Source organism: Aplosporella prunicola (genome assembly GCF_010093885.1).
Source record: "Aplosporella prunicola CBS 121167 unplaced genomic scaffold K452scaffold_8, whole genome shotgun sequence".
Lineage (NCBI taxonomy): Eukaryota > Fungi > Ascomycota > Dothideomycetes > Botryosphaeriales > Aplosporellaceae > Aplosporella > Aplosporella prunicola.
Window position 1 is genome coordinate 500,129 of NW_022983536.1, and position 25,678 is coordinate 525,806.

Here is a 25,678-nt window from a genome sequence, read left to right on the forward strand (position 1 = left end):
TATCGATAACCACCATAGGTACACAGCACCATGTAGACAAACACCAGGGCATTCGCGGCGCAGGTTCAAACGTCGTATAATAATTAATTTATGCGTGGTCCGACTGGGGTGCTGCGGAGGGGGCCTAGCTGACATGACTAAATCCTCCAGTCTTGGCTCGTACGCAAGCTCCCAAGCCTCACAGCCTCATCAGCGACTTTCCACCCCGTCACCTCATCCTACACGTACACGTACTCCTACACGCAGCTAGTTTGAAGCAGATCAAGCCCGCCAAAATGGACAAGACCAACCTCGATTTGATGAACGACTGCGACAAGTGAGTGCTCGTGATCTCTCCGCCACAGTAACACTGTGGCACCCGCCAATCACACATGTCATCCGCTCAGCTGGCACCCGGATGGATCTGCTTAACTACTGCGAAGGACCAAGCTAGCTAACACGCGCCTCTGCCTCGCCCAGCTTCCCTTACTATGAAACCGCACCACACCTCTACGAAGCCGCGCTCGACCGCCTCTACAGCCTGCAGATCGCCGGCGATGACGACTCGCTCCTGGGCCTCGTGCTGCCGGGCGTCGCCGAGGTCCTGCGCGGCTTGCCCACCTGGACCCTCAACGACGATGAGCGTACCCTCACCCTGAACACCGGCTTCGACGAGCCCTCGCGCACCGCCGTCATCGCTGCCACCACCCGCGCCATGCGCGAGACCGGCCACTTCCAGATCCTGTCCGGCTGGCGCGACGAGCTGTACCCCGTTTACGGTCGCAACGGAGCCCTGCTGTTCAAGATCGAGCGCAGTGCTAGCCCGCTCTTCGGCATTGTCAGCTATGGCATCCATATGATCTGCTACACCCGCAGCAAGTCCAAGTCTGAGGATGGAACCGTCGGTGAAGAGCTCAACTTCTGGGTCCCGCGCCGGGCGAAGTCAAAGCAGACGTATGGCGGTATGCTGGATAACACCGTTGCTGGCGGGCTGGCGGCTGGGGAGCTGCCCAGGGAGGCGCTGGTCAGGGAAGCTGAGGAGGAGGCGTCGCTGCCTGCAGAGCTGGTTGAAGCGAAGGCGAAGGCAGTCGGCACGGTTTCGTATTTCCACGTTCGCGACGAACGCGCCGGTGGAGAGACGGGTCTGCTGCAGCCCGAGGCGCAGTATGTATACGATTTGGAGCTGCCAGACGACGTCATACCGAAGCCGAACGACAACGAGGTGGAGGGCTTCGCGCTTCTCTCGCTCGAAGAAGTCAGGGCGAATCTCAGGAGGGGCGAGTTCAAGCCGAACTGCGCTGTGGTGACGCTGGATTTCCTCATCAGACACGGCATTTTGACGCCGGAAAACGAGCCGGATTACTTGGAAATCTGCTCGAGATTGCACCGCCGCTTCGAGTTTCCGACTGTTAGAGTGCATGGCTTGAAATAGAAGAGAAGAGGGTGAGATATGAAAAAGAAATCACAGGTGAAGCATGCATAATTCGGGCGGTAAATGCAAGTAAGATGTCTCGAGTGTATTATACCCGTTCTCGCTATGCTCTTTCAGCTTTTTCAAGCTCTTAGACGCCAACGCTTTTGGGAATAGAATTTCATCAGATCAAACCACCTCCAAACGCCTACAATGTATATTGCCGCCCATTCAATGGCTGCACCCGGTCATTCATAGGTTCGGAATCGTGAATGGCAGGTCTCTGCATATCTTGCTACAGCTCTTGTTTCAAGGCATGCTGCCGGATAGAAGGATAAATACCCCACGTCGTATTGTTACGCTCATTTCTTGAGCAGTAGGTAGACATAGTCGATACGGAGCGGCGTGAGCTTCTTGTAAGGGCCGCTGATGTAAAGAAGGAGACCGCCAAAGGAGACGTAGACACCACTGCAGGAAATCATCAGCAATGTGTTCAGAATCATGCCCACCCTAACCAGCGCAAATCGACTTTTGCGCCGGCCTTGCAGAACTTACATTTTGTCGCCATCGCCTTCTTCGAACCTGTACACCTTGCCATGGCAGACATAGTCGTACATGTCAGCAAGCGTAGTCTCATTGGAGTCGAGCTCGCGCCAGCCCTTCTCGTCCTTGGTGCCGTCGAGGTTCAGCGTGCTGGCCAGCATAAGCTGCACAGTCTCGTGCTGGTTGAGCGGGTACAGCTCGTGGTTGACATCGAGGGAGAACTCGGTGCCGTCGTGCGAGGTCGAGATGCCGCTGACGCGCGACACGCGGTCGTACTTATTGTCGACCTTGCCCGTGATCTCGAACGTGTCTTCGAAGAGCTGCGAGTCGGCCATTGTGTGGGGTAGGCGCGGACGACGGAGGGACGGTGATTACGAGGTCTGGTAAGAGAGACTAGATGCGCGGGTCGGTCGCAGAAAGGTGGTGGCAAGGTCAGAGAATAGCAGACGTTGGCGCTTTGTCCCTGGCGTGCGGTCGAAATATTTCCCTGACGCGGCGATGCGATGCGGCGCGATGCGAAAGACCAGAGGTCCGCAGGCGGTGGCACGCAGCAGAACCGAATTTTGGGAGCTTCCTCTTTTCCTTGCCCCGCCCAAGCCCCGCCATCGACTTTGCAGCAGCCCATGGCCTTCCGCAAGCGCAACGTAGGCGTCAATCGCACGCCTGCGGGCAACGAAGCGCCGGCCTCTGTCGCGAGCACTGCGCCGTCTTTCATTCCTGGCGTGCGGCCGTCTCCGGTGGATGGCCGCCCGACCACCTCCACTGGTACCTACTCGCTGGACAGCATCCTTGCCGGCCATGCGGGACTCGCGCTTGGGTCGTCGCTTCTCATCGAGGAAAGCGGGACGACGGACTTTGCGGGCTCGCTTTTGAGGTACTACGCTGCCGAAGGAGTGGTGCAAGGACACAAGGTGCACGTCGCAGGGTTTACGGAACCATGGGGAAGAGAACTTCCCGGCCTGATAGGCGTGGCTGATGGTGAAGTCGAGAGCACAAACGGAGGCAAATCGAAAGAGCGGATGAAGATAGCGTGGAGATACGAAAGACTGGGCGAGATCGACGCGGAGAAGAGGATAGGCGGCAGCAGAGGTGTGTGGGACCTATTCTCGGATTACACTGTAGCATATATCAATAAATCGCTATGCCTCCAACTTGTTCTCTAAGTGCCATGAGCTAATTCGTGTCTTTGCATACAGGACCAGTGGACCGTAGCCCAGCAGGTGCCGCTCCAGGATCGCCCGGCGCATCAGATGCAGCAGAACCTCCACCCTTCTGCCACAAATTCGACCTTGCTAAGCGCCTCGAGTTCCCTTCAGGGACCTCGATCAACTACATTCCTCTCCCCCCACCGCACCAGCCAACCTCGCCTTTCCTACCAGTGCTACAAAACGTTTCCGCACAACTCGCCTCAACGCCCGCAACGACTATCCACCGTCTTCTCGTACCCAGCCTGCTCTCGCCAGCTCTCTACCCACCGCACGCTAGTCAGCCCTCCTTCTTGCTGCAGTTCCTCCACGGCCTTCGCGCACTTCTCCGTAAATACCCTACGCGCTTAACCGCGGTCCTCAGTCTTCCGCTTGAGCTCTACCCGCGCAGCACGGGCCTGATCCGCTGGTGCGAACTGCTCTCGGATGGCGTCTTCGAACTGCAGCCGTTCCCGCACCTGATGGACGCGTACGGCGAGTTGGCGACCTCGAGTGGAGCGACGGCGAACGAGGAACGGCCGCAGGGTATGCTGAGAGTCCATAGGCTGCCGGTGTGGCACGAGAGGGGTGGTGGTGGCGGCGGCGTCGCTGGCGTCGGCGATGACTTGGCGTTCACGATGAGCAGGAGGAAGTTCGTCATCAAGCCGTTTAGTCTGCCGCCTGTGGAGGGGGATACGGAGGCACAGGGTGCCCTGACTATGGGACCGGAAGAGGGGAAGGGAAAGCAGACGAAGGTCGATATTGACTTTTAAGGAAACGGATGCCTTCTTGCTGTCCTTCTGGATTGCTGGATAGAAGCCTCGATTCGGGATTTGGTTCCTAGCTCTTCCACGTGCTCATGTTCAGAAATTCCGAACAAAGGGCCCATACAATACAATTAAAGAGTATCATAGATCATCGTCCTCTTCATGAGTATGGTCAAACATGTCTTCCATTTCAATCTGTTCCCAGCCAGATTGGGCCGCACCAGATCCCAGAGTTCTGGCATAGCTCCGACCAAATGAAGGATGACGTGAATTAACAGAGACACCAGCTATTCTTGCTCGGAAGTTGTCTCCAAGACATGATGACACGGCCAGCCAGGCTAAGCTGGGATTAGCCGGGTGATGCGAAAGAAACGGTTGTAGAGGAAGGCTTACCTATGAAAAAGACTAGCGGGATAAAGAAAACCAAGACCAACAAAATCAAGACGTCCATTATTATTCTATCTTGCGGATGTCGATGTCGATGGGAGGAAGGTGGGTCGAAAGCACGGCAGGAATTCGGCAGACGCACGGACGCGGCACTAAAAATTTCCCAACTTAATTCTGCGACTTCTCTTCTGACTCTTCTCTCCACTCGCGCTCACAATGTGATCGCAACACTGACAGCCTCCACGAGGCATCGCCATCAACGTAAGTCTATACTCTCCTCCATCCAACGCACACCTTCACATGATTATAAACATTATTACCAATCTGTCAATCCCCTGAAACCTTCTGGGTTATTGAAGTTACAAATAAAGCTCTAGAAATGACATTGCATCCTTCTTTCGCATTTTTCACACACACAACGCATTGCGCAAGCACGTATGCTAACGACGCAATCAGATCAGACACATTACGTGCATCGTAGCAAAAGACAATGAGTGGCCTGGGTCTATCACACGTCTTCCCTTTCCAGAGCGAGCCAACTTCGCCGCAGCTAGAGCCGCAGCTAGAGCCGCAGCAAGAGCCGCGGAAGGAGCCAGAGCAGGAGATAGGGCAGTCTCCAAATGCTTCTAGGCTGGGAACTGAGGGCCTCGCGCATGTCTTCCCATGGCTGACGCCGCCCATGGGCCAGGGCGGGCTGCAAGTGTTTGAGCCTCTGGAGATCGGGGATCTCGACACGACGCCTAGTGACGACTCTTATAGTGACGAGTACGAGTCTCAGCAGCAGCAGCAGCAGCAGCCAGAGACTCGGCCGTCTGAAGACCATGACAATGCTGCTTCGGGGTCTCCCCCAAGGTCTTTGGGCCATGTCTTCCCGCATCTCAGTGTTTCGACAACACAGGCGCCAGTAGATCCGCAGATGGTACTCGAGACGGAGCCTTCCCAGGTGTCGGACGTGTCTGTAGATGAACTGGAAGCTGTTTTCGTTACACCTGAACCAATTTCTGAGCCTCTTCCCAGCATTGAAGACGTGTTGTCATCGGCTTCTACTTCGCCGATAAGCTTGGACGGGAGGTTTCCGCCATCCGAATCCCTAGAGGATCCGCAGTCTCCAGTGGCATCTCGTGCTCGTCGTTCTGAACGCTCTCCTGCGCCGTCCCCCGAACGGCACCCTCATACCTCTTCTTCATCACGGCCCGTGACACCGCAACACAAGTGGGGGACCGAGAAGGGCGCATCTAAAGCTGCACCCATCCCGATCTCTCATGTTGGCAATCGGTACCTGCTCTACAACACCGATGACATCTCGTACATCCGCCGCCAACACCACATCACTGGCGTTCTGATCGGCACGCTCCCCAGTCACCCGCAACAAAATATTTTCCTGGGCACACCGCTGGAGCTGATGCCAGAGGAGGCACGGTTGCTCGTTGAGAAAGATGCCGCATACATTGTCGACGACGCAGCAGCGCACAGCGCGAGCCTGCTCGGTGGAGGCTTGGGCGCCGCGGAGCGCAAGGCTTTCCTGCGCGCGATGAAGAAGCAGGGTGTCGATGCCATGAAGGCAAACCAGAAGAAGTCGGACACTCTCAAGGAGCAAGCGCTCAAGAAGAACGCGGACAAGATCGCGCAGGCGCGCGCGGCGAAGCAGAAAGCGCGCGAGCAGCAGAAGCAACAGCAGAGTGACACCGCCAGCGCGCACGACTCGCTGTTCGACTCTGGTGCTCCTGCTCCGCCGCCCTCTTCTCACGCCGGTACACCCACGACGATCGAAGAGCGCTGGTACATCACGCCGACGACTTCACATCCGCCCCTCCTGCCCACGCCACCTCCCTCTCCTCCCAACACCACTGCCGTCGCCACGACCTCGCGCTCCAATCTCCCTCCCGTTCCGGCTTCCTATCCCCTCTTCGCGCACCTACATTCCCGCGGCTACTACCTCTCCCCCGGCCTGCGCTTCGGCTGCCAGTACTGCGCATACCCGGGCGACCCGCTTCGCTTCCACAGCCACTTCCTGGCGGTGGGGATGGGCTGGAACGAGGAGTTTGACTTGATGCGCTTGGTGGGAGGAGGACGGTTGGGTACAGGTGTCAAGAAGGGGTTTTTAATTGGGGGGAAGGTTGAGGGTGATGATGGGGAGGGTGAGAATGAGGGTGAAGTGAGGGCATTTAGCATTGAGTGGAGTGGAATGTAGGGGGTGTGGGTGGATTGGGTTGCTGTGTTGCGATTGGCAACAATCTGTACGATTGAATGTGTACGCATTCCTACGAATGAAAAGAAACTCTGCTCTGCTTTCCTGTCATTCCAATCCTGCGTGATACCTATTAGTGTACGCGCAGCAGTCAGTAGGTCCATACCTATCTCCAACGTACCTGCTTAGTCACGATGCCGCCGTGACGTTGACGGGGGGCCTCGGGCAACCGCCGCGGAGGAGCTCAAGCCTCCAGCTCTCGCGCATCCTGCTCCGCAACACCACGACGCAACCCCACCACCCACAACCTACAACAACAATGTACGCGCAACGACCGCTCCCCTACGCCCCGACGCCGTACAGCTACACGCCGACGTCGTCGCTCACCGCGACCATCAACCTGGACGAGGTGCGCGCACCCCACTCACATCCACACACCCACACCCACTCACAAGCACAAGCTAACACCGCACCCGCGCACACACACAGGAAGTCAAGCTCTCAGCGAACAGCGCGGAGCGCGAACTCTACGAGTCGCTCGCGGAGCTGTACAGCATCATCACGACGCTGGACGCGCTCGAGAAGGCGTTCCTCAAGGACTCGGTGGGCGAGGCCGAGTACACGGAGACGTGCGCGCGGCTGCTCAAGCAGTACAAGTCGAACCTGGCGGACGAGGGCGTGCAGCGCGGGTTCGGGGAGCTGGAGGCGTTCAAGCGCGAGTGGGGGGTGAGTGCTGTCTGTGTTTGATTGTGTGTGTGTGTGTGTGTGTGTCTGTGTGTGGGGTTTGTGCAAGGCTGGGTGGGCTTTGGGCGGTTTGTGTTGACTTGCTTTGGTGACAACAGCTCGAGTGCCCGCGCGCGACCGAACGGCTCCGAGTCGGGATCCCAGCGACAGTGGAGCAGCCGTCGCACCGCGCATCGACGAAACAAGGCGGCGGGGGCAGGGGCGGGGGCGGCGAGGAGGGCAACAGCAACAGCAACAGCGGCAGCGGCGGTGCAGACGCGACGCTGGTCGTCTCGGCGACAGAGAACTTCATCACGCTGCTGGACGCGATCAAGATGGGCCTGCTGACCAAGGACGTGCTGCACCCGCTGCTGGGCGACATCATCCAGTCGGTCAACCGCGTCACGAACCGCGAGTTTGAGAACAAGGGCAAGATTGTGCAGTGGTTGATTGCGCTGAACCAGATGAAGGCGGTCGATCAGCTGTCCGAGGACCAGGCCCGCGAGTTCCATTTTGATATGGATCAGGCGTATTATGGCTTTAAGGCCGTGTTGAAATGAGGGGGGCGCACGCGCTGTTGATGGAGAGTTTACTATGCTATGGTTGGTGGTGCTGTGCCTGGCTTGCCTACCTAGGTATATAGCCCTACCTACGGAATAGCGGACGTCATGCAGGGATCGTCGGTTTCAGGCGCCTTGAGTGCGTCGGGAGGACGATCGGATTGACCAGGGCCAAGAACCTGGGATCGCGGCTGGGATATGGAGACGTAGGGGCGTTTGAGGGCCCGGCAGGCAGCTCGTCGGACGTCGTGTCCGCCGCGAGCAAGAAGCCCCAAGCAAGCCGCGATGAGTAGAAGCTGCTGGATCTCGAGGAGTGTCAAGCTTTACGGCTCATACATACATGGAGCATGAGCTTGGTGCAGGACTGGCGGGCAAAAACCTACATGAGCACTCAAGACATGAACGAGCAACGAACAAGACACAAGCATCACGATCACAGAAGCACATCCAAATAAAATTTTGGTTTGAAACATTCATTATAACCACTACAGCAGCTAGCATAGAGAAAGCTAAAATAAAAAATCTGCATCCCATCGTTAGCAAAGCCCAGCAAAAACAACTGTAATGCAAAACGAGTGATAAAATAGAGGTTCAGACATCCAAGGAAGATTGAGCGCTCAACGACCGTCTAAGATGGGTTCTTGTCGACGGCTAGCGTGAAAACTGCGAATGTGGTATGGATTTCATCATTACGATGGGGTGGGGAGGGGATAGTGAAGTTGTAGAAGCAAAAAAATTGCAGAGCAAATGTCTCGACGTACCTTGTAGTAGGAATTTGCACGCGTTGCGCAGTAAGTTCCGCAGCAGCAGCAGCGATACAGCCGGCAGCCAGCTCCTCGCAGTCCTCAGCACCAGCACCACCACCGAGTATGACCTCCGCGTCGACAGCGGCAGCAACGACGACGCGCTTACACGTAACGAAAACGATCAAACCTAAACCGTCTTTAAACCACCAACGTCAGCACAAAGTTCTCAAGAGCAGACTCCAACACACATCAAATGCGTGAGTGAGCGCGCGTTCGTGCGTGACAGACGACGGGGAGGAAAGGAAGCCAAGCAAATTTCCAAGGTCAGACAAAGTGTACTGGCAAGTAGCAGGCCGCCCTGCGAGAGGCAGCCCGGAAAGACTGAGTTCTTCATGGGCGATTCAGCTGGGAAAAGAAGACATGTGTTCTACGGTTGTCATCATTCGAGTTGGAATGCTGGCTTCCTCCGTCGTGCATGCGACGCGTGCGCGCGCGCGCATGTGTGCATGTGTGTGTGTTTGTGCGAAAAAGGAATTGCGAAAAGGGCGTCGACTTACCGTTGCGTGGTTGGCGTTGTGAGGAGGAAAATTGTTTGCGCCCGAAGGGAAAGAAATCTTATACGCCCGCCGGCGGCGGATTGTCGGGCGCGCTAGCCGTGTTGGGCTTGGTGCGAGGGCTGCTGACTTGCCTTGCCTGCCCTTCACGTTTGATCACGACCAAACCGAACCCGACTTTCTGGCAACACAATCTGGCCTTGCAAAAGTCACCAACTCTCTTAAAGCATTGTCTAGTAGTGAAGACGAATAGTTAAATCCCAGCCTAGGCTACTTTTTAGAAACTATAAAAGTATTTCGTGAACAGTGGATCCCATACTAAGTTCACGCCGCGGGTGGTCAAAAGAGCCCACCTACAAAGTCCGTATGCCTGACAGAGTGTGAAGAAAGAAGAAAAAGTAGCAAAAGAAGCGAAGAACGGCCATCAAAAACCCCTATCATCGTCGAAAAGTGTGTTGAGAAACGAAGAAGTCGAAAGGCGGCAAATAGAAAGAAAACAACCACAAGAAAAGCAGTAAAAGACGCCTAAACCCCACCGACAACCAGTCGACCGAGCCCCATCCATCCCAGTTTGCCCTGTTGGTGTCCAGGGAAAGCGCATCAAAGCGGCAGAAGCATTGGCAGAGGAAAAAGCAGAGCGGAGAAACAAAAGGGGGAAAAGACAGGATATAAAAGGCCACCAGTATGTGGACGCCCCGATTCCAGAGGCCGAAGGATAAAGCACCAGTTGAAAAGTAATGACACAGCTAGGGTGAAGAGTTCCGCCTTGTTTCGGTCCTCAGCCGGCGCGCCGAAAGGCTTTCGCGTGAATGTCACGCTAGCGTAGTAGTGGTCGAAAGCAAGTAGTCCATAGACAGAGCGAAGATAGTCGTCGCAAGAAGAAGCCGAACGCCAGAAAATAAAGAAGCAGGAAAGTAAAACACGAAGATGGCGGCGGCAGAACGGCGCTGCTGCTCCAGCGGTCTGGCCCGTTGCCCAGGTGTACGGATCCGTGAAGAGGAAGAAAGTCTGAACGACGCTCATCTGCGCTGTTGACGCTGCAGTGCCTCAAGCAAAGCCAAGAGCTGTCTAGCCTTGCGTGTCTGCATTTGCGCATGCTCTGCATGCACCGAGACACCTGTCGACGTAGACTGGACATGTCTATCCATCTCTGTAAGCAAGGCTCTAATGGCTCTCGCCTTCTCCATAAACCCCTCATTCATGGTCTCGTGATGTCGTATCAGGGAGCGAGCGTATATGGTTTGCACACCCGCCACCAGCAGGAAGATGACAATCAAAGTGGCACCTAGAATCAACATCCGAAGTATGAGGCGCGGCAGGTTCGTGCCATCGTCGAGTGTGTTGTAAAGATATAGCAGTAGCTGCACAATCTGCCGAAAAAGTTGCTTAAGACGGTGCAGCGGCTGCTGAAGAAGTTCCAGGAAATCGAAGAAAATCGGAAGAAGCCCCTGCTGCATAAGGCGGACAAGGCGTGAAGACAGGCGTGAAATAGGTGAGACAAGTAAACGTATTCCGCTGTCTGTAAATGAAGGTCCAATCAGTGTAGATATTTGAACATATGTTATAATACTGGGGTAACTTTCACTGCCGCGAATAAGGACGGTTCATGAGCGCAATTTCGCGTGCGACATTGGCCCATTCAAGTTCGCGACGGAGTGGCTCGCCACGCTTCTGGCGTTGGAATTCCTCCCACTTGAGGAGTTCGTATCTGATGTACGAGTCAGTGCTTGTTCCAGAGCATGAATGTAGATCTAACTTACGTGAAGCGAAGGTGAGGCTGAATGATCACGTTGAGGCGCCTAGCGCGAACAAAGCAGTAGGCCCTTGGGAAGCTCAAGCCCAGTTCGTTCATAACTTCGGCAATACAGATGGTAGCCGATCTGGAGACACCCACGCGACAGTGGACCAACGTGGCAACGCCGTCCGTCTTCCCGCGCTCGATGAATTTCAAGCAGCGGGCAAACTCATCAGTGAGAGGATCGACGCCATTGTCCTGGACACGGTCGATGTAGAGCATGTTTTCGGCGCCCCACTGCTCGTAGATGTCCCTGGGCCAGGAGACTGCCTCACCCACGCTGAGGACGCGCTTAATTCCCAACTCGCGGAGTAACTCAGGGTTGTTCGCGTGGTTGAGGTTGCCGAGGTACATGTAAGGCAGAATGCGGCTAGGAAGGCTGCCGTCGACCTTGGCCATCCAGGTGGGGTTCTCCATGAGTTTAGTGATGCCGCCCTCGTAAGTAGGGGAGGCCTGCAGAATGCGTGGCTGGATGCTGCGCAAGAGAGCGACGTCTGAAGAGTAGGCGAAGAAATTGCGACTACGGTCGCGGTGGAGGCGCACCCAAGCTTCGTGAGCGGGGAGACCTTCGGCGTACATGAAGTAGGCAAGGCCAAGCAGAGAGCTTTCGGTGTAGCCGTCTGCGCAGTGAATAAAAACCTTCTTAGTCTTGGGTTTGGCTGCGACGGCAGTGTCATCCATCGCAGTATCGCCGTCCTTGTCAGCGGTCGAATCGACCGCATCCGCAGGGTTAGCGACTTTATAAATCCACTCACACATGGCCATGAGGCTGTCGACCTCATTGTGGGACCACGTTGGGGGCATGATGCTGCCAGAGGAAGGGAACGCCATGTTAAGCTTGTCGTGATCAGGGTTGCTCAACATCTGCTGAGCCGCCTTAAGGAACTGTGCGTCGGGAAAGTTTGCTTGGTCGCTAGCTTCAATCAAGACGTCAAAGTCTTGCACTGGTTCAGGGTCTATGTCGGGGTCTGGAGTAGGGCCGAGGAAGACGTTGTTGCTGATCTCAGAAGCGCGTGACATGGTACACATCTCAAGGCGTTCCCAGTAGACTAAGATAGATGTCAGTGGCTTGCTTCACTTCACTTGATGTCTAAACTTACAGAAGTCCATGACATTTCCCGTCATGCAGCCCTTGGAATCGACTGCCACAATGTTGCTGTGATGTTCTTCGAATACACTGAAAGGATCTGTTCGAAGGTATCAGGGTTAGATCGCGAGGATTTTTTGGTTGAGACATACCGGTAACAATGAAAGTACTGAAATGCTGCACCTCTGAACCGCTGGCCACGTGCTTCTCCTTCCAAGCTCTCTGAGCGCCAGAAATCTTCTCTGCCAGCTGAAGAACCTCGGAGCGGGGCGTCTTCTCGTCACCGTAGACGACAATGTCTGAGACAGTCGCCATCTTGCAGGCCTGGATCTGGAAGTTGCGCACTGAAAATCCGTCGCGCGGGTCAATCTCAAGGAAGGATGCAGGCTCGCGTGACGAGTTCTGGGTGAGGAGCAGCTCGGAAGGCGGGACGGCACCCTTGAGCTTAGAGGAGTTGAGATCTCCGCCAGCCTTGACGATCGTGAGACCTCTGATGCATTTGGGCACCTTACGCAGTGACTTCCGACGCTGGACGAAGAAGGCAAGTTGGATCTGGTTCTCAGAATGCAGTCCGTGGAGCCAAGGGAAGACGCTCTTTGGGTCAGGTAGGGGCTGGGTTGCAATGTGCTCTACCGCCTGAGCCAGGGTGCTCGCGTCTATCTTGTAGACGGGAGGCTCGTCTGAGATTCTTTGAAAGTTGTCCGGAGGTGAGGTCACCGAGGCCATCTCAATGATGGCCGACTTGCATGGCGGCGACGAGGGTGGGGTCTCAAGGCCACGCTGGGCAGGTTGGGGGCCCGGGCTGCAGACGGGGAGGTGCTTGTTCGGCACCGGTGCCGGAGTGCCTCTCGTGGTAGTGTTCAAGCTGAGGTTCGGGGGAGGCGTCGGCGAGCGCGAATGGAGGGGCGGGGCCCTGGCGACAGCGGCAGCCATTGCTGCTGGGGTGAGGGAGCGAGACGGTGTGGGGTTGAAGCAGAATCGGAGAGGAAGAAGCGGGATGGTCGAGCGAGAGAGGTGGAGTGGGGGGGGAGATCGGGGTGAAGGTGAGTCGGGAGTGAAGGCAGGCCGGTTGGCTGCCGGCAGATGGCGCAAACGGCGTATCGTGCAGTGACGGATCGGCGGGCGGCGACGCGAGGAATTGGGACAGCTGGCGTACAAACCAACAGCAGCGTGGGACAAAGAGGCGGCGATGGGGGAGGTGGGAGAGGTCGGGGAGGTCGGAGGGAAAGAGAGAGATGGTCGGTCGGAGAATTGTCAGTCGGCGTGGCCCATGGTGGCACGGGAATGCGGCGCATGTATGTGTCTTTCCCCCGCCTGAGTGGTGTTTATTCTGAATGGATGGGCTGAGCGAATTGTGTCACATCATGCCGGCTTGGCTCGCCACGCTTGGGTTCCTGCGCTGCGCCAGTGTCTGCCCGTCTGCCCCGTCTGCCGTTTGCTCCACACGCTGCCTTTTTTTGTTTTTTTACTCATCCGATCAGCAGCAGCCTCCTTATCTTGTAGCTTGGGATATGGAAGAGTGAGACCTCTCTCTCTCTGGTGAACCCTGACTCGAGGTGAAAGCCGTTCCCCCCTCGTAGCCAGCCAAGCCCAAGCCGTCGGCCAGCTAGCCAGCCGCTTCTCTCAATAATCAACTGCCCTTCCCGCCAGGCCCGGCAAGTCCCCAAGCTCCTCGCAGCTAAACAGTGGGGCTCCCACCGCACGGTCCAATCTCCACCCACACGCGCGGGCGCCGATCGCTCTCTCGCCCTCTCCGCATCCGCCATTCCGCGCCCGCGTCCAATTCGGCCCGCCTGCGGACTGACCTCACCCGTGAGAAGGCTAATGATGATGCTGCAAATCGTCCTGCTGCGCCTCCCTAAGAAGGGCCGTGGGGAGAAGAGATGCTCCTCGAGAAAGTGCGCCGTGCCCACCACCACGCGGCCGCGACACGGCGTGCGACTGTTTTGGGCGCCGCGCTTGCTGCGTTCGTCGTGCTGACCTCTGTTTGCGGGCCTGCCTGCGCCTCCCGATTGGCTCCCGCTGGCTCGGGTGCGCTCTCGCGATCCCTCTTTCTATTGATGTGTGCTACGGCCGGCCTTGTTCACATCCCCGTGGACGCGAAGGCACGTCAAGTCGCTCTGAATTTAAATATTATCCCACTTATAGCTCTATATAGGTATGTGCTCACGGCACCTCCAAAACGCTCCTTATAGATCACTCCGTGGGGGGATGCGGAGACTGCGCTCGTGGCTAGGCGATATTACTCACGAGGGGCAGCGCTACCTTCTAAGCGCTCCCCCCAGATCACTCCGGAGGTGGGTCCAGAGGCTGCGTTTGCGGTTGGATGCGTTTCTCACGGGGGGCATGTAAATTATACAATATCTGCCCCTCCGACCATTGTACTATCTATCTCCTACCTCCCCATCTCCACCCTCTCCTTCAACTCTGCAGCCATCCGACTTGCGTAAAACACCCGCAGCCCACGCGGCAAGCCCTCGAATGCCTGCGCGACGCGATCAATGGCCTTGCGACCCTCTTCGTAGCCCGCCACATCCCCGCCTGCAGCGTACGTACCGGGCTCGAGGTCACGCCAGAAGCACTTGACCGCGATGCTGGGCCCGTCCTCAGGCCGCGCGCCGTGACTCCACGCCGGAGGCAGGAACAACGCGTCTCCGGGGCGCAGACGTGCATCGAGGGGACGCAGCGTGCGCGCCAGCTCCGACGCGAAGGCGTCGGCGTCGCTGCTGCTGGCTCCCGGCGCGTACGCCAATTGCGGCGCATCCGCCGGCGCGAACAGCCGCAGCCGCCTGGTCCCGCGGATCTGGAAGACGACGTTGGCTAGCACGTCGTAATGCAGCCACGGCGCGACAGCGCCCGAAATACACAGCGGCGAGCTGTGCAGTCTACGTGCGACCCGGCTAAGCGCGGATGGAAGCTGGAAGTCGGGTGCCAGCGTGGGGAGGTCGTCGTGCAATTTCGTGGGCTGCTTGTCCACGACGGAGCGCAGGTACGTTGTCCCGCCCGCGCTGACGCTGTCCATGAACTCGCCAAATGGCTGCTCGATGGAAGAGAGGCTCTTGGTCATGGGCGTCATCTTCTCCGTAGGATTCGAGTCTACGATGACGTGGCGCTCGGACCCAAGGCGCTCCTTCAAATATTCTGGCGTCCAGAGCTGCGTGCAGGCACCAACATTCAGACCTTCGATGATGGCCGGTTGGCCTTTGGAGATGAGATCGTCAAAGTCTTCCTCCGTCCCCACCCTGACTCGCTTTACGTCAGTGACGTTTAGTTCCGTGGGATCGGTTGTGGGGCAAACTTCTTCCCCTGATTTGGCTTTGGCCACGGGATCTGGGGCTATTTCCTCAGGAATCGCGGGGTTAATTGTCAGCACCGAGCTACTAGTGTTAGTGAAACTGCCCATTGCAAAGCATACGGCACCTCCACCAGCCAGCAAGATCTTGTTTCCTGAAAGCCTAGCTGACTCTACCCCTACGAATAGCGGGCGCAAACTTTCAGGCTGAGGTAAGCTGAGTCTGGAGACGGAAAGCTTTTCATGAATCTTGATGACAATTATTTCATCCTCCCTCCTTTGGAGGCGGTCCTTAGCGATGCCGCCGATCAGCAGGAAAGAAGCTTCCCCTAGTTCAGGGCAAGGGACTAAGTTAGCTCCGAACCTGCCGTACTCCAGGTTCTTGATTTGCCCCAGCTCATCCGTGCGGTTCTTGCAAGTGACGTGAACGCCGTTGTCCCAGTGGAGGCGCCACTCCCAGATATCGCCGATCACTAGCCCATCCGACGTCATACCGCCCATCAGCACACCGGACGTCGTGGAGCCCTCGAAGACGGCCATCGCAGCACCGAACCTTGGCGCAGGCAAAAGATCATCGGATTGAACGGACTGCCAGCCGCGCTCGTTGCTCCAGAAACACCAATCTCGTAGGACCTTGCCGGTGCCGATCTTGCCACCGAAAACGAGCACGCCTTGCTCCGTGATGCCCTCAGCTGGCAGAAGTATGGGCGCTGCGCAGTGCCTGTATCTTGCAGGGCTGAGGTCGTCGACGCGGCTATATGTCTGGTTTGTGAGCAACCAGCACTCAGATGCCGCTCTGCTCGGCGAAGCCCTTCCGCAGACGAGGAGTGATTCATGATCGTTTAAATTGGTAATGGTATGGCACATCAAGGGAAGTTTGGCTGGCAGCTCCTTGGGACCCTCGAACTCGCCTGTCGCAGAATATACGTCACAGTCGTGTAGTCGCGTCTGCGCTCCGTAGCCGCCGTGGTGGTGAAGATTTTGACCGATGTGGAATAGAGCACCGAAACGCCGGGAAACTGTTTGGTCTTGAGTATGAGTTGTCTTCTCTAATTTTGCTCGAGCTTGGATAGGAATTTCCACAGCTTTTGGTTCCTGTGCGCCAGCGGTAGCGCTCTTCGACTCGATCGCAGCGGCCTCTGTCCTGGCAACCAACAAGAGGTAGTGGTTAGCGTAAAGTGCGAATTCTTCCCATTCGTCAAACGGCTCGATTTTATCAAGAGCTTTGCGGTCAGCAGCATTAATAAAATCCTCGTCTGCCCACAGTTCCCATAGACATCTTACGTCAACTTGGGACCATCCGATATTCAGAAAGCGGCGCTTTTGAGCACCCAGCGTCGGGTACTCGTAGACAACCTTCAAGTGAGCTTGGAGCTTTGCAAAGTGGCTAAGCAAAGTCTTGGCGAAGGGATGGTTTGGGCCGTCCGGCAGCGTCTGTTCAAGGATGCAAAACCGGGCTAGAAAGATCAGTACCAGTACCTTTCTATCGGACAGGCACTACCACTCACCGTCTTTGAAGTAGCTAGCCCAAGTGATAACCGAATCCGCGCTCTTAACGTCCATGTATGCTATGGACACCTCGGCAACAAAAAGCACGGCTCGGTCGTGAATTTGCACCTGCTCTTCGAGGATACGCTGCAAATGTGATAGCTGGCGCAGATCACATCCCACAGCAAGATACGGCCCAGCTTTCCAGAGGTCGGGCGTTGGAGTCGTCCCGGACTTCAGGAAGGGAAAAATTGTTTGGAGCTCGTCATCCCGGGCGATGCAAGCTCTTTTCTTGTGCATTAGCTGCGGATAGTCTACATCGACGAAGGTGGCCTTTCCCGCCAGTTCAGGATATTTGTGTAAGAGGATGAAAGGCAGGGGATCACTGGAGCGGGTCAGACAATGGGTTACGATGGCGGGCACCTGCAGGCGTGTTCTTACTCACTGCCCGCAGCCAAGATTAATGACGACCTTTTCTCGGTCAGAGGGTTCTTGGAGGAAGTTTTTGACAGTGTGCTCGACGGCTCTCATGCGAAGCCAGTAACCACGGTTAATGAGAGGGTTCCGGCGGTGGTGCTTCCCCACGAATGGGCGAAAGAAGTCCGGGTGATCAGCATTATAGAGTTTTACTACGCTTCTTTTAGATACAATGCTGCTGTCGTTGGTCTGGCAGAGACAGTCAGACTGGATGGACATGGATGGGTGGCTCGGAGACGGAGAAACCACTGACCAACATAATATCGTCGTCTCGCTTCTCCTTCGTCGATTTGGGCAGAGGCCGTCCCATGCTCTTGTCGGCGGCCATTGCGGCAGAGGCCAGAAGGCTCCAATGGTTCTCCTAACTCGTGAAGGGAATTTCTGCGAGAAGGATGCCGAAAAAAGCTGGCGAGGCTCGGACGATGGCGCGAGGATAATTTCGGCAGCAAACGGGAAAGATGAGGCGTCATCATAGCTGTGGCTTGTTTGTGGCTGCTGCGCTCCCCACCATCAATCATACACCCCGTCGTTGAGCAGCCTTTCCGACAAACCACCACCCCACTGCGCCAATTCACACCACCCTCTCTGTCCACCTACCATGCGCCGCTTATAGCCCTCCCTCGATCGCCGCTACCCCACCACCCACGCCGCCTGCCCGACCGCCCGCCCGCTACGTAGCAGCTTCCACAGCCGTCCTCAACCCTCTCCAAAGCCGCCGCCATGGCGCAATCCGTCATGAACTTTGTCACCTTCAACCAGGACTATAGCGCCTTGGGCGTCGGTGCGTGCCTGCTGTCCCCGCCCGAGCCTGCTCGCCGAGCTAATGTCTCAAGCAGCCACCAAAAAGGGCATCCGCCTCTACGACACCGAACCCTTCTCCAAATACTTTGAAGGCGAAGAGGGCGATGTCTCAATCATGGAGATGCTCTTCTCGACCTCGCTGGTCGCCTTGATACAGTCGCCGCGTCTTCTGCGGATACGGAATACCAAGGTATGGGAGCGCTCATCGGCGCCCTCGATGCGCTTGGCGTGCTGACCTGTGTCCAGAGACACTCGACGATATGCGAGCTCACTTTCCCCACCAGGGTTCTCGCTGTGCGCCTGAATCGCAAGCGCCTCGTGGTGGTGTTGGAAGACCAGATTTATTTATATGATATCAGCAACATGAAAATGCTCTACACAATCGAGACGTCACCAAACCCGCACGGTAAGCTCCCTCCGGCCGACACTTGCGACAATGTGCCTGGCTGACAGATCGCAGGAATCGTCGCATTATCGCCCTCGTCGGAGCGCAACCACCTAGTCTACCCTCTTCCTAAGAAAGATGCACCAAATTTCTCCGCCGCGCCGCACGCGCCGCCCACAGGACCCCATGTCGCCCCTAGGACAGGAGAATTGCTCATATTTGACGCGACGAAAATGGAGGCTGTAAATGTCATCGAGGCGCATCAAGGACCTCTATCATGCATTGCCCTCAACAACGAAGGCACATTACTAGCCACCGCTTCGGAAAAGGGCACCATCATCCGCGTATTTTCGGTCCCGGACGCGCAAAAGCTGTTCCAGTTCAGGAGAGGCTCGATACCGGCCAAGATCCTCAGCATGGCCTTCAACTCGACATCCACCCTTCTCTGCGTGTCATCAGCCACGGACACGGTCCACATCTTCCGGTTGTCACCGCAAGCCGAGTCGCGCGATAGAAATGGTGTGTCTCCGTCTCCCTCGCGGCGGCCGTCGTCCGGGTCCATAGAGCGCGACCTCAGCCCCAGCAGCGAGCAAGACGACAGCACAGAGCTGGATCGCGAAAACGCGGCCACGACCGCACCTGTCGCGCCGGAGCGCAAACAAAACAACCCGGGCCTGGCGAGCATGCTGCGGCGGACGTCGCAAAACGTAGGAATGGGCTTCGCGGCAAAACTAGGCGGATACCTACCCAGCGCGGTAGCAGAGATTTGGGAGCCGTCGCGGGACTTTGCGTGGGTGAAGATACCAAAGCGGCCGAACGAAAGCGGACCGCCGCTGCATCCGAGTAACGTGGTCGCGATGAGCAACAACGGGCCGCAGGTCATGGTGGTGACACACGATGGCAGCTTCTTCGTCTTCAACATTGATCTCGAGAAGGGCGGGGAGGGCACGCTTGTGAAGCAGTACTCGTTAGTGCCGCATCCGAGTCTGGAGACGCCCGAGAGGAGCTAGTGCACTTGGCTGACTATGCTTTGTCTGCAGGGTCCTCGAGCCGCATGATAAGCTTGGCCGCGACGACTCGGATGAGTTTGCCGCGTGAGACCCAAGCATTTTGGCTGCTGCTGCTGCTGCTGCGGCGACAGCGGCGGCGGCGGCGGCGGCGGCGGCGGCGGTGGTGGTTGTGCTCCCCGCACACCAATCACCCCACCCACCACACACAGCATTACTTGGCGTATCCCGGCGTTTTATGGCTTAGGTCGCACTTTCTCCCCGCGTTATGGTTCTGCCGTCATTCCTCTCGCGAGTCCTTCCATTGTTTTTTCCCATTACACGCACGTACGCACGCACGCATGCCCGCCGCGCAACCCCCGCATTCCCATCTCCAAAACCAACAATCGCGCATATCACCTACCACTACCACCTCCACTACTACTACTATACCCACCCCCAATCACCTTGCGCCGTGCGTCTCCGCGTGTGTTTTGTTTCTTCCATAGCTAGGACGGGCATTAGGACTAGGACGATGCGCGTACACCGTCGCCGTCGCCGTCGTCGCTTGAGCAATGAATGCAATTGAGTAGTCAAGTCAGCCTGCCAAGAGGCGAATCGAGCGAGCTATTGAGCTGTCTGTCCCTTTCGAAATTTTAGGAGACGGAGTCCTTGCACGCGTGCCGTGTCGTGTTGGGGTTGTACCTATACACGGGCAGCTCCAATGATCGGTGGGGCAGGTAATGTTATATTAATCATACCCCTCGTGAGTAACACGTCTACCCACGAGCGTAGCCCCTCAATCCATCTACAGAGTGATCTGTATGGAGCGTTTGAAGGCTCTGCATGTGCACCTACATGCTCCTACAAGCTGGATAGTATTCAGACTCAGAGTTACTTCCGCTTCCACAGAACACCACTCGCCATGGGGACGAACAACAACATCTATCCCTCGGCCTTACCTAGCACATGCATACCTATCTACCTACCTTACCTACCTCATTGGCAGCGTGCGAGCGTGCGTGCGAGCGTGTGGCGCACACCCACCCTCCGGGTCGTCTCCCAGCGCCAGCAATCGGCCAAGGGGCCACCTAACCTACCACATATTGTAGGCTACCCCTGTATCACATAGACTACAACGCACATACACAGTATGCAAGCCAGTACACCATGTACTCCCTCACACAAATTACAAACCTCGAAGCGAGGCGCCTGGCTTATTTCTCGCTTGATTGCCGTGTTTGGATTTGGTTGCAGCTGGTGGGGGGTGAGGGTCGGGGTTCAGCACGTTGATGTGGTTGATCGATTTGATTGATGCGGAAATGCGTGCATGAATGCGCGGAAACGAATACAATAGCTAGCTAGCTAGATGCCCGGACGGGCCAACGGACCGCCCGATGAACCGGTGGAAGACGCAAATGCCTGCCTGCCTGTGTTGGCGGCACCCAAGTTCTCTACTGTAGCCCAACCTCAACTCCCATGGAACGCCAGACCAGATGGATCATCAGAAACCCTGTTCACCTCCCCTTCCCCTTACCTATCGAATACAGACACATCCCTCATCTCTCTCTCACCCCTCACCCCCTATCATCAATCATCCACCATATCAGCAGCGCTCATGGCACATACAGCCGCGAATACGCCGCCACGTCCGCCCGACAACACACGCACTTGTCGAAATTCCGCGTCGCGAGACCCACGCGGCAGTCGTCGCACAAACTGAGGCAACCACACGGCCACACGAGCACGGTTCGCGGACTCGCCTGGCAGACAACGCACTGCGGGCCGCCGGCGCCCATGCCCGCCGCGCCCGAATCCCACGTGTCGCCGTTGCCGCCGTTGTTGGCAGTAGACGCGCCAGTGGCAGACGCGTGACGCCGCTCGAGGATGAAGCGCTCAAGCGCGCGCTCCTCTTCTTCGGGTGTCATGGGCGCCGCGCCGTGCTGCGCGCCGCCGCTGCCACTGCGGTTGTTGAATAGGCGTCCCCGCGATGACGTCAGGATGCGCGCGCGGTCGCGCTCCATTGCTTTGCGGTACTGGGAGCGGGTGAGGATGCCGGGGCTGCGGAGGTGGGTTGCGAGGAGTTGGGCGTCGGCTTTGTCCTCATCGGACTGGGGGTCGAGGAGGCGGGCGAGGTGCGCGGGGTCGATGGCGGCGTCTGAGGGGGGCGTGCTGCGCTGCTGTGGGAACGGATCTTCCTGTGTGGGCGTGCGACGGCCATCATCGTTATCATCGTGGCTGACATCGGACCAGCTTTCGTCGTCGGTGGTCGCGTTTGTTGAGACTGAGATGACGCTCGTCGCGTCGTCGTCTGCGTCCTGTGACGGTTGATAGTCGCCGCTTGAGTCCAGTTCGCCCCACCAGCCGCCGCTCTTCCACCAAGAGTAGAGGTTGGAGTTGAGGTTTTCCTCGGTCAACTCTTCCTTGAAGTACTTCTGATTGTTGTACTCCAGCCTCTTCTTGGTCTCCACCTCGACATCTACCTGGTCGTTTGGCGGCAGGCTAAGCGAACCATCGGGCTTGAGGATCCAGAAATCCCGTTGTCTTGACCGAGATGCCGGTTCCGAAGCTGCGGACCTGTCTCCTTTCAAGCCAGCCTCTTGTCCCATGCCCGCAAGTCGCGCCAACCATTGAGGGCGTCGTGTTACTCCAAGCCTGTTCAAAAGCGAGATCATGAACCTAGCATTCATGGCAGCAGCCAGCTGCAGGAGACCTTTCGTGAACTCAACCGTCATAACCCAGCGTCCTCGCCGCTGAAGTAAACCCACGCCGTTGTCACGGGCGGCAGCTCTGGCTTCCGGCACGCTCTTCTGGCCACGCGTCTTTCGCTCTCGGGCATATCCTGAACGTGCCGAAGTACCATCGTCAAGCACGTCTTTTGACATGACACCTTCGGCCACAAAGTCCTCCCGAAGTTCCACTGGGATGGAATCTATAGTCCTCTGGACCAAACCTCTCCGCTCCGCTATTTCGTTAATTCTCTTCTCTTCAAGCCAGGTCATGTCGCTCACACGGACGCGTGTGCCTTCATTCAGGAAAACTGCTTCACTTGCTGCAGTCAAAACCGTGAACCCGATTTTCAATAGAGCAGTGTAGAAATCATCCCGCCAGCTAACACTGATGGGTGTGCTTCCCGAAAAGTGAACATTGGCTTGAAGGTTCTCGTAGGCAGCTCTGAACTTCTGCCTCAACGTCAAAGGCTGGTCGTCACTTGGCGGCAAAGAAAAAGCCGTTACGACTAACGCAATCCCATATATCGTTGCGCAGGCGCACAGCCCAAGAATGATGAGAATGTGAGGAATGAAACCGACGATACAGACTGTGGGGATCCGAAGAATACCGATGTCGTTCGCAGGTCCTTCGACAGCACCGGTAATTCTTAGAAAAGTCCAAATGAAAACGCCCATGTAGGCGATGCCCCAGACGCCTGTATTGGCCAAGCGAAAGCGAGTTCTCAAGCCAGCTATAGCTAGCACATTGCTGCTGAGGTGACTCAAAGCGGATATAACAGCCATGACCAAAACCTCTGGAGGTACATTGAGTATCTGTAGCAGAAGGCCTCTGTTGAGCTTCATGGTAGAGCCGTCATGCCTCGTTACGACTGCTGTCGATCCACCATTATCGAAAGGTCTCATGATCATGGCTTCCGCTTCCGAAAAGGCAAGAGAGTGTTCAAAAATCGTCATGCCGGTCTCAGGCATAGGTGCCCGACCCTGCAGAGCGCATGCCATAGTTTCCACAAACTGGCTCCCACAAAGGGTTAGGAATAGCGGCCAGAGTCGTGATAGCGAACCCGACAGACTCAGGAAATCCTGTTCCGGATTGGCCATATTGACGGCGGCACAAGAAGCCACGTCATCCTCCCAGTATAGCAGATTCGAGGCCATCTTGTGGAGGACTCCTCCCTCACCGGCCATGTCTACCGCAAGGGGCTGCTTCGCATCATCATAGCGCATTTCAGACCAAGCAGGCGATGTTTGGCAGCGTATGGCCTGCAGGAGGTACCTTGTCTGGTATAGCAGGAACAAAATGGGTATGAAATAGATGGCTGCGCGGACATGCCAGTGGAAGTCAAGCGGGATGCGAGAAGAAGCATAGAACTGGGTGCGGTTCAACAATATAGCCTGCCAAAGTGCAGTTAGCTCCGCTGTTTTTAATCTAGACTTTGATGTCCACAAGAAATCCAACTCATCGCGGAACACTAACCACGGTGAAGGTGGCAAGCGCCCACCTGGAGATTACATAGGTGAAGACGCCGCCGACGTTGCCAATCTTCCTGATTATATCCATGTTGAATAGACCCTCGGCGCCTTCGACGGCCTCGCCGGCTGTAGCCGCAGTGGCCGATGCCGCCGCTCCAGGGACTGCTGCTTCCACCGAACTCTGTATGAACTGGCCAACGGAGGATGTGATGTTCGTCGTTGCATTGGAAGCACCCGAACTCGTGGCCTCGGCGATGACGGATCCGCCGTTCATGACCTTGCCGAGCATGCCGTCCAGTTGTTCCAGCGGGTACTGTGCGATCTGGCCGACGCGACGCGCGGCAGTGGCAGCGCCAGCGAGCAAGTCCATGAGATGCAAGTGAGCGTGGGGAGGGTGTGGCGTGGTGTTCAGCGTCAAGCGGACGTCAGGCACCCTGGCCCGAGAGGGGAGCGGAGGGCGGAGCGGAGCAGTCGTAAGCGGACGTTAGACGGAGGAGGACAGCAAGTGGATCGACATTTCCAGAGCGGAAGCAATGCGTCAAGGAGAGACTGGCAACGGAAAATCAGTGCATCGCGTCGCGGGGTTGCAACTGCAACTCCCCTTCGGAACGCTGTATGATGCCATGTTTGCCGGGGTTTGGCCGTCAAAAGCCGTGGCACGTGTCTGGGGTTCCTTCGTTCCTTCTCTCTCTCTGCTCCGTACAAACTTCACTCGCACGTACCTACTTGTACCTCTACTTGTATATTTCTGGCTTCTACCTTTGTTTGCCAATATCACGCTGCTCACCGCTTTCTAAACACCCGCCTGTACCTACCGTGACACACTTCGACCTTGCAATGTTACCCCAGCCCATTAGGCGTTCCCTCGAGCAAACACCGCCCTTGGGTCCGTGGCATGTGGGGGATATGGGGGAGCCTAACATCCGTCACCGCGAATCGAGATCCACCGTATAGCGAGATAGAGGGTGATACAAGCAGTCCCTACAGAGTACTCCTTGCCTAGCTCCCAGCCCGAGTTCTGACTATGGGTGAAAAGGTCTTAGAGCGTATAGAGCCTCTATATATCTTAACTAGGTATCTTCTTCTACTCCGTACAAGCATTACCATCGTGGATCTCGCTTCACGGTGACGGACGTTATCTTGGGATTCACATTCATCTAGTAATCGCATTATTACCGGTCCCAGTGACTCAGGCGCTAAAAGTGGCCATGATGGTCGCGCTTCGGCTGTTCCACCGCGCGTTCAGCCGTCTGGCAGCTGCAGATTTCCTCACGCCATTTTATGTCGTCCACCATCACAGCTGCGATTCAGACGTGCCAAAGTTTAAAGTCTGGGCGCCGCCATAACTACGCAATCCGATCGACGTCCTGCGGTGCCTCGGCTAAAGAGGCCGGGAGGCTCTCTGTCATCCCGTCTCCGGCACACGGCAAATGTCAGCCATCTACGCCGTTTTGTGAGGTGCTAGCCCAGAAGCGGGATCCCGGTTGGCGGGTCTAGACACGAGGCCCCCAGAGCAGATCCAACCCAACCCCGCGGGGTCGAAGAGACTTCGACCTCACCCCGCCACCGTGGACATGGCCGACGAGCCGCAGAAATTTTGACTGGCAGATGACCCAGGCACATTTTACTTTGGGCCTAGTGTTTTGCCGCCTGAGTCGTGGGCTTGCGGGTCAATCTTCATCGGGCGCTTACAGCGCCGATTCCACTGCATTATCATCGAAGGACAGAATCTGCCGTGTTTTTCGGTTACCGTATCTCACTTTGTTGCATGGTCTGTCAGATCAAAAAGGTTTGATGGTGAGTTCCGCTTAACTTGTGGTACCATATAACCAAGCAGTATACAAAACTCTCTACACCCAGCCAAGCAGCTCTTGGAGGAGCGTGTGTGTGTTAAGAATCGACTCAGACACTCACATGTATCAATCACTGGGTCCAGATAAGCACATCTTATTCGGCTCATATACGTACCATGTCAATGGGCACGACTCACCTCCGCTCAGGATGCTGCGCTAGATGTGCAGCGAGGAGAATGTAACCTGAAGGCGACTCTCAAGGCGTTCTAGACATGGTTTCATTGGTCTTCTACCAATTTTATGTGGACCTTCTCTCGGACTGCGGGGCCT

At 56.5% G+C, this 25,678-nt stretch overlaps 10 protein-coding genes across 10 annotated transcripts; 5 read left to right on the plus strand and 5 right to left on the minus strand.

The window, feature by feature from the left end:
* Positions 1-275: 275 nt before the first annotated feature.
* Positions 276-1,411, plus strand: K452DRAFT_325658 (uncharacterized protein; the record flags this gene model as incomplete). Its single annotated transcript, XM_033544797.1, has 2 exons — positions 276-316; positions 460-1,411. 2 exons carry the CDS (start codon positions 276-278, stop codon positions 1,409-1,411), a joined length of 993 nt encoding a protein of 330 aa, XP_033399433.1.
* Positions 1,412-1,752: 341 nt separating this feature from the next.
* On the minus strand, positions 1,753-2,268 carry K452DRAFT_325659 (uncharacterized protein; the record flags this gene model as incomplete). The annotated part of the gene is made up of 2 exons (XM_033544798.1): positions 1,753-1,858; positions 1,946-2,268. The coding sequence occupies 2 exons, from the start codon at positions 2,266-2,268 to the stop codon at positions 1,753-1,755; spliced, it is 429 nt and encodes a 142-aa protein (XP_033399434.1).
* Positions 2,269-2,542: 274 nt separating this feature from the next.
* On the plus strand, positions 2,543-4,289 carry K452DRAFT_268053 (uncharacterized protein). Its single transcript, XM_033538871.1, has 3 exons — positions 2,543-3,022; positions 3,130-4,222; positions 4,278-4,289. The coding sequence occupies exons 1-2, from the start codon at positions 2,557-2,559 to the stop codon at positions 3,888-3,890; spliced, it is 1,227 nt and encodes a 408-aa protein (XP_033399435.1). The 5' UTR covers positions 2,543-2,556; the 3' UTR covers positions 3,891-4,222; positions 4,278-4,289.
* On the minus strand, positions 4,026-4,335 carry K452DRAFT_224199 (uncharacterized protein; the record flags this gene model as incomplete). Its single annotated transcript, XM_033536680.1, has 2 exons — positions 4,026-4,222; positions 4,278-4,335. The coding sequence occupies 2 exons, from the start codon at positions 4,333-4,335 to the stop codon at positions 4,026-4,028; spliced, it is 255 nt and encodes an 84-aa protein (XP_033399436.1).
* Positions 4,336-4,485: 150 nt separating this feature from the next.
* On the plus strand, positions 4,486-6,555 carry K452DRAFT_317175 (uncharacterized protein). Its single transcript, XM_033544037.1, has 2 exons — positions 4,486-4,532; positions 4,728-6,555. Exon 2 carries the CDS (start codon positions 4,762-4,764, stop codon positions 6,460-6,462), a length of 1,701 nt encoding a protein of 566 aa, XP_033399437.1. The 5' UTR covers positions 4,486-4,532; positions 4,728-4,761; the 3' UTR covers positions 6,463-6,555.
* A 196-nt stretch (positions 6,556-6,751) lies between these two features.
* Positions 6,752-8,150, plus strand: K452DRAFT_285759 (uncharacterized protein). Its single transcript, XM_033540163.1, has 3 exons — positions 6,752-6,868; positions 6,949-7,185; positions 7,302-8,150. The coding sequence occupies exons 1-3, from the start codon at positions 6,779-6,781 to the stop codon at positions 7,740-7,742; spliced, it is 768 nt and encodes a 255-aa protein (XP_033399438.1). The 5' UTR covers positions 6,752-6,778; the 3' UTR covers positions 7,743-8,150.
* A 2,194-nt stretch (positions 8,151-10,344) lies between these two features.
* Positions 10,345-13,125, minus strand: K452DRAFT_161488 (uncharacterized protein). Its single transcript, XM_033535672.1, has 4 exons — positions 12,077-13,125; positions 11,938-12,024; positions 10,803-11,886; positions 10,345-10,750 (listed from the first exon to the last, which is right to left on the minus strand). Exons 1-4 carry the CDS (start codon positions 12,855-12,857, stop codon positions 10,624-10,626), a joined length of 2,079 nt encoding a protein of 692 aa, XP_033399439.1. The 5' UTR covers positions 12,858-13,125; the 3' UTR covers positions 10,345-10,623.
* Positions 13,126-14,137: 1,012 nt separating this feature from the next.
* On the minus strand, positions 14,138-17,486 carry K452DRAFT_247088 (uncharacterized protein). Its single transcript, XM_033538043.1, has 4 exons — positions 17,435-17,486; positions 17,150-17,370; positions 16,725-17,089; positions 14,138-16,673 (listed from the first exon to the last, which is right to left on the minus strand). The coding sequence occupies exons 1-4, from the start codon at positions 17,438-17,440 to the stop codon at positions 14,320-14,322; spliced, it is 2,946 nt and encodes a 981-aa protein (XP_033399440.1). The 5' UTR covers positions 17,441-17,486; the 3' UTR covers positions 14,138-14,319.
* Positions 17,487-17,916: 430 nt separating this feature from the next.
* Positions 17,917-19,377, plus strand: K452DRAFT_224868 (uncharacterized protein; the record flags this gene model as incomplete). The annotated part of the gene is made up of 4 exons (XM_033536716.1): positions 17,917-17,962; positions 18,018-18,172; positions 18,229-18,388; positions 18,443-19,377. The coding sequence occupies 4 exons, from the start codon at positions 17,917-17,919 to the stop codon at positions 19,375-19,377; spliced, it is 1,296 nt and encodes a 431-aa protein (XP_033399441.1).
* Positions 19,378-20,969: 1,592 nt separating this feature from the next.
* K452DRAFT_325665 (uncharacterized protein) lies at positions 20,970-23,643 on the minus strand (the record flags this gene model as incomplete). Its single annotated transcript, XM_033544799.1, has 2 exons — positions 20,970-23,477; positions 23,560-23,643. 2 exons carry the CDS (start codon positions 23,641-23,643, stop codon positions 20,970-20,972), a joined length of 2,592 nt encoding a protein of 863 aa, XP_033399442.1.
* Positions 23,644-25,678: the final 2,035 nt, after the last annotated feature.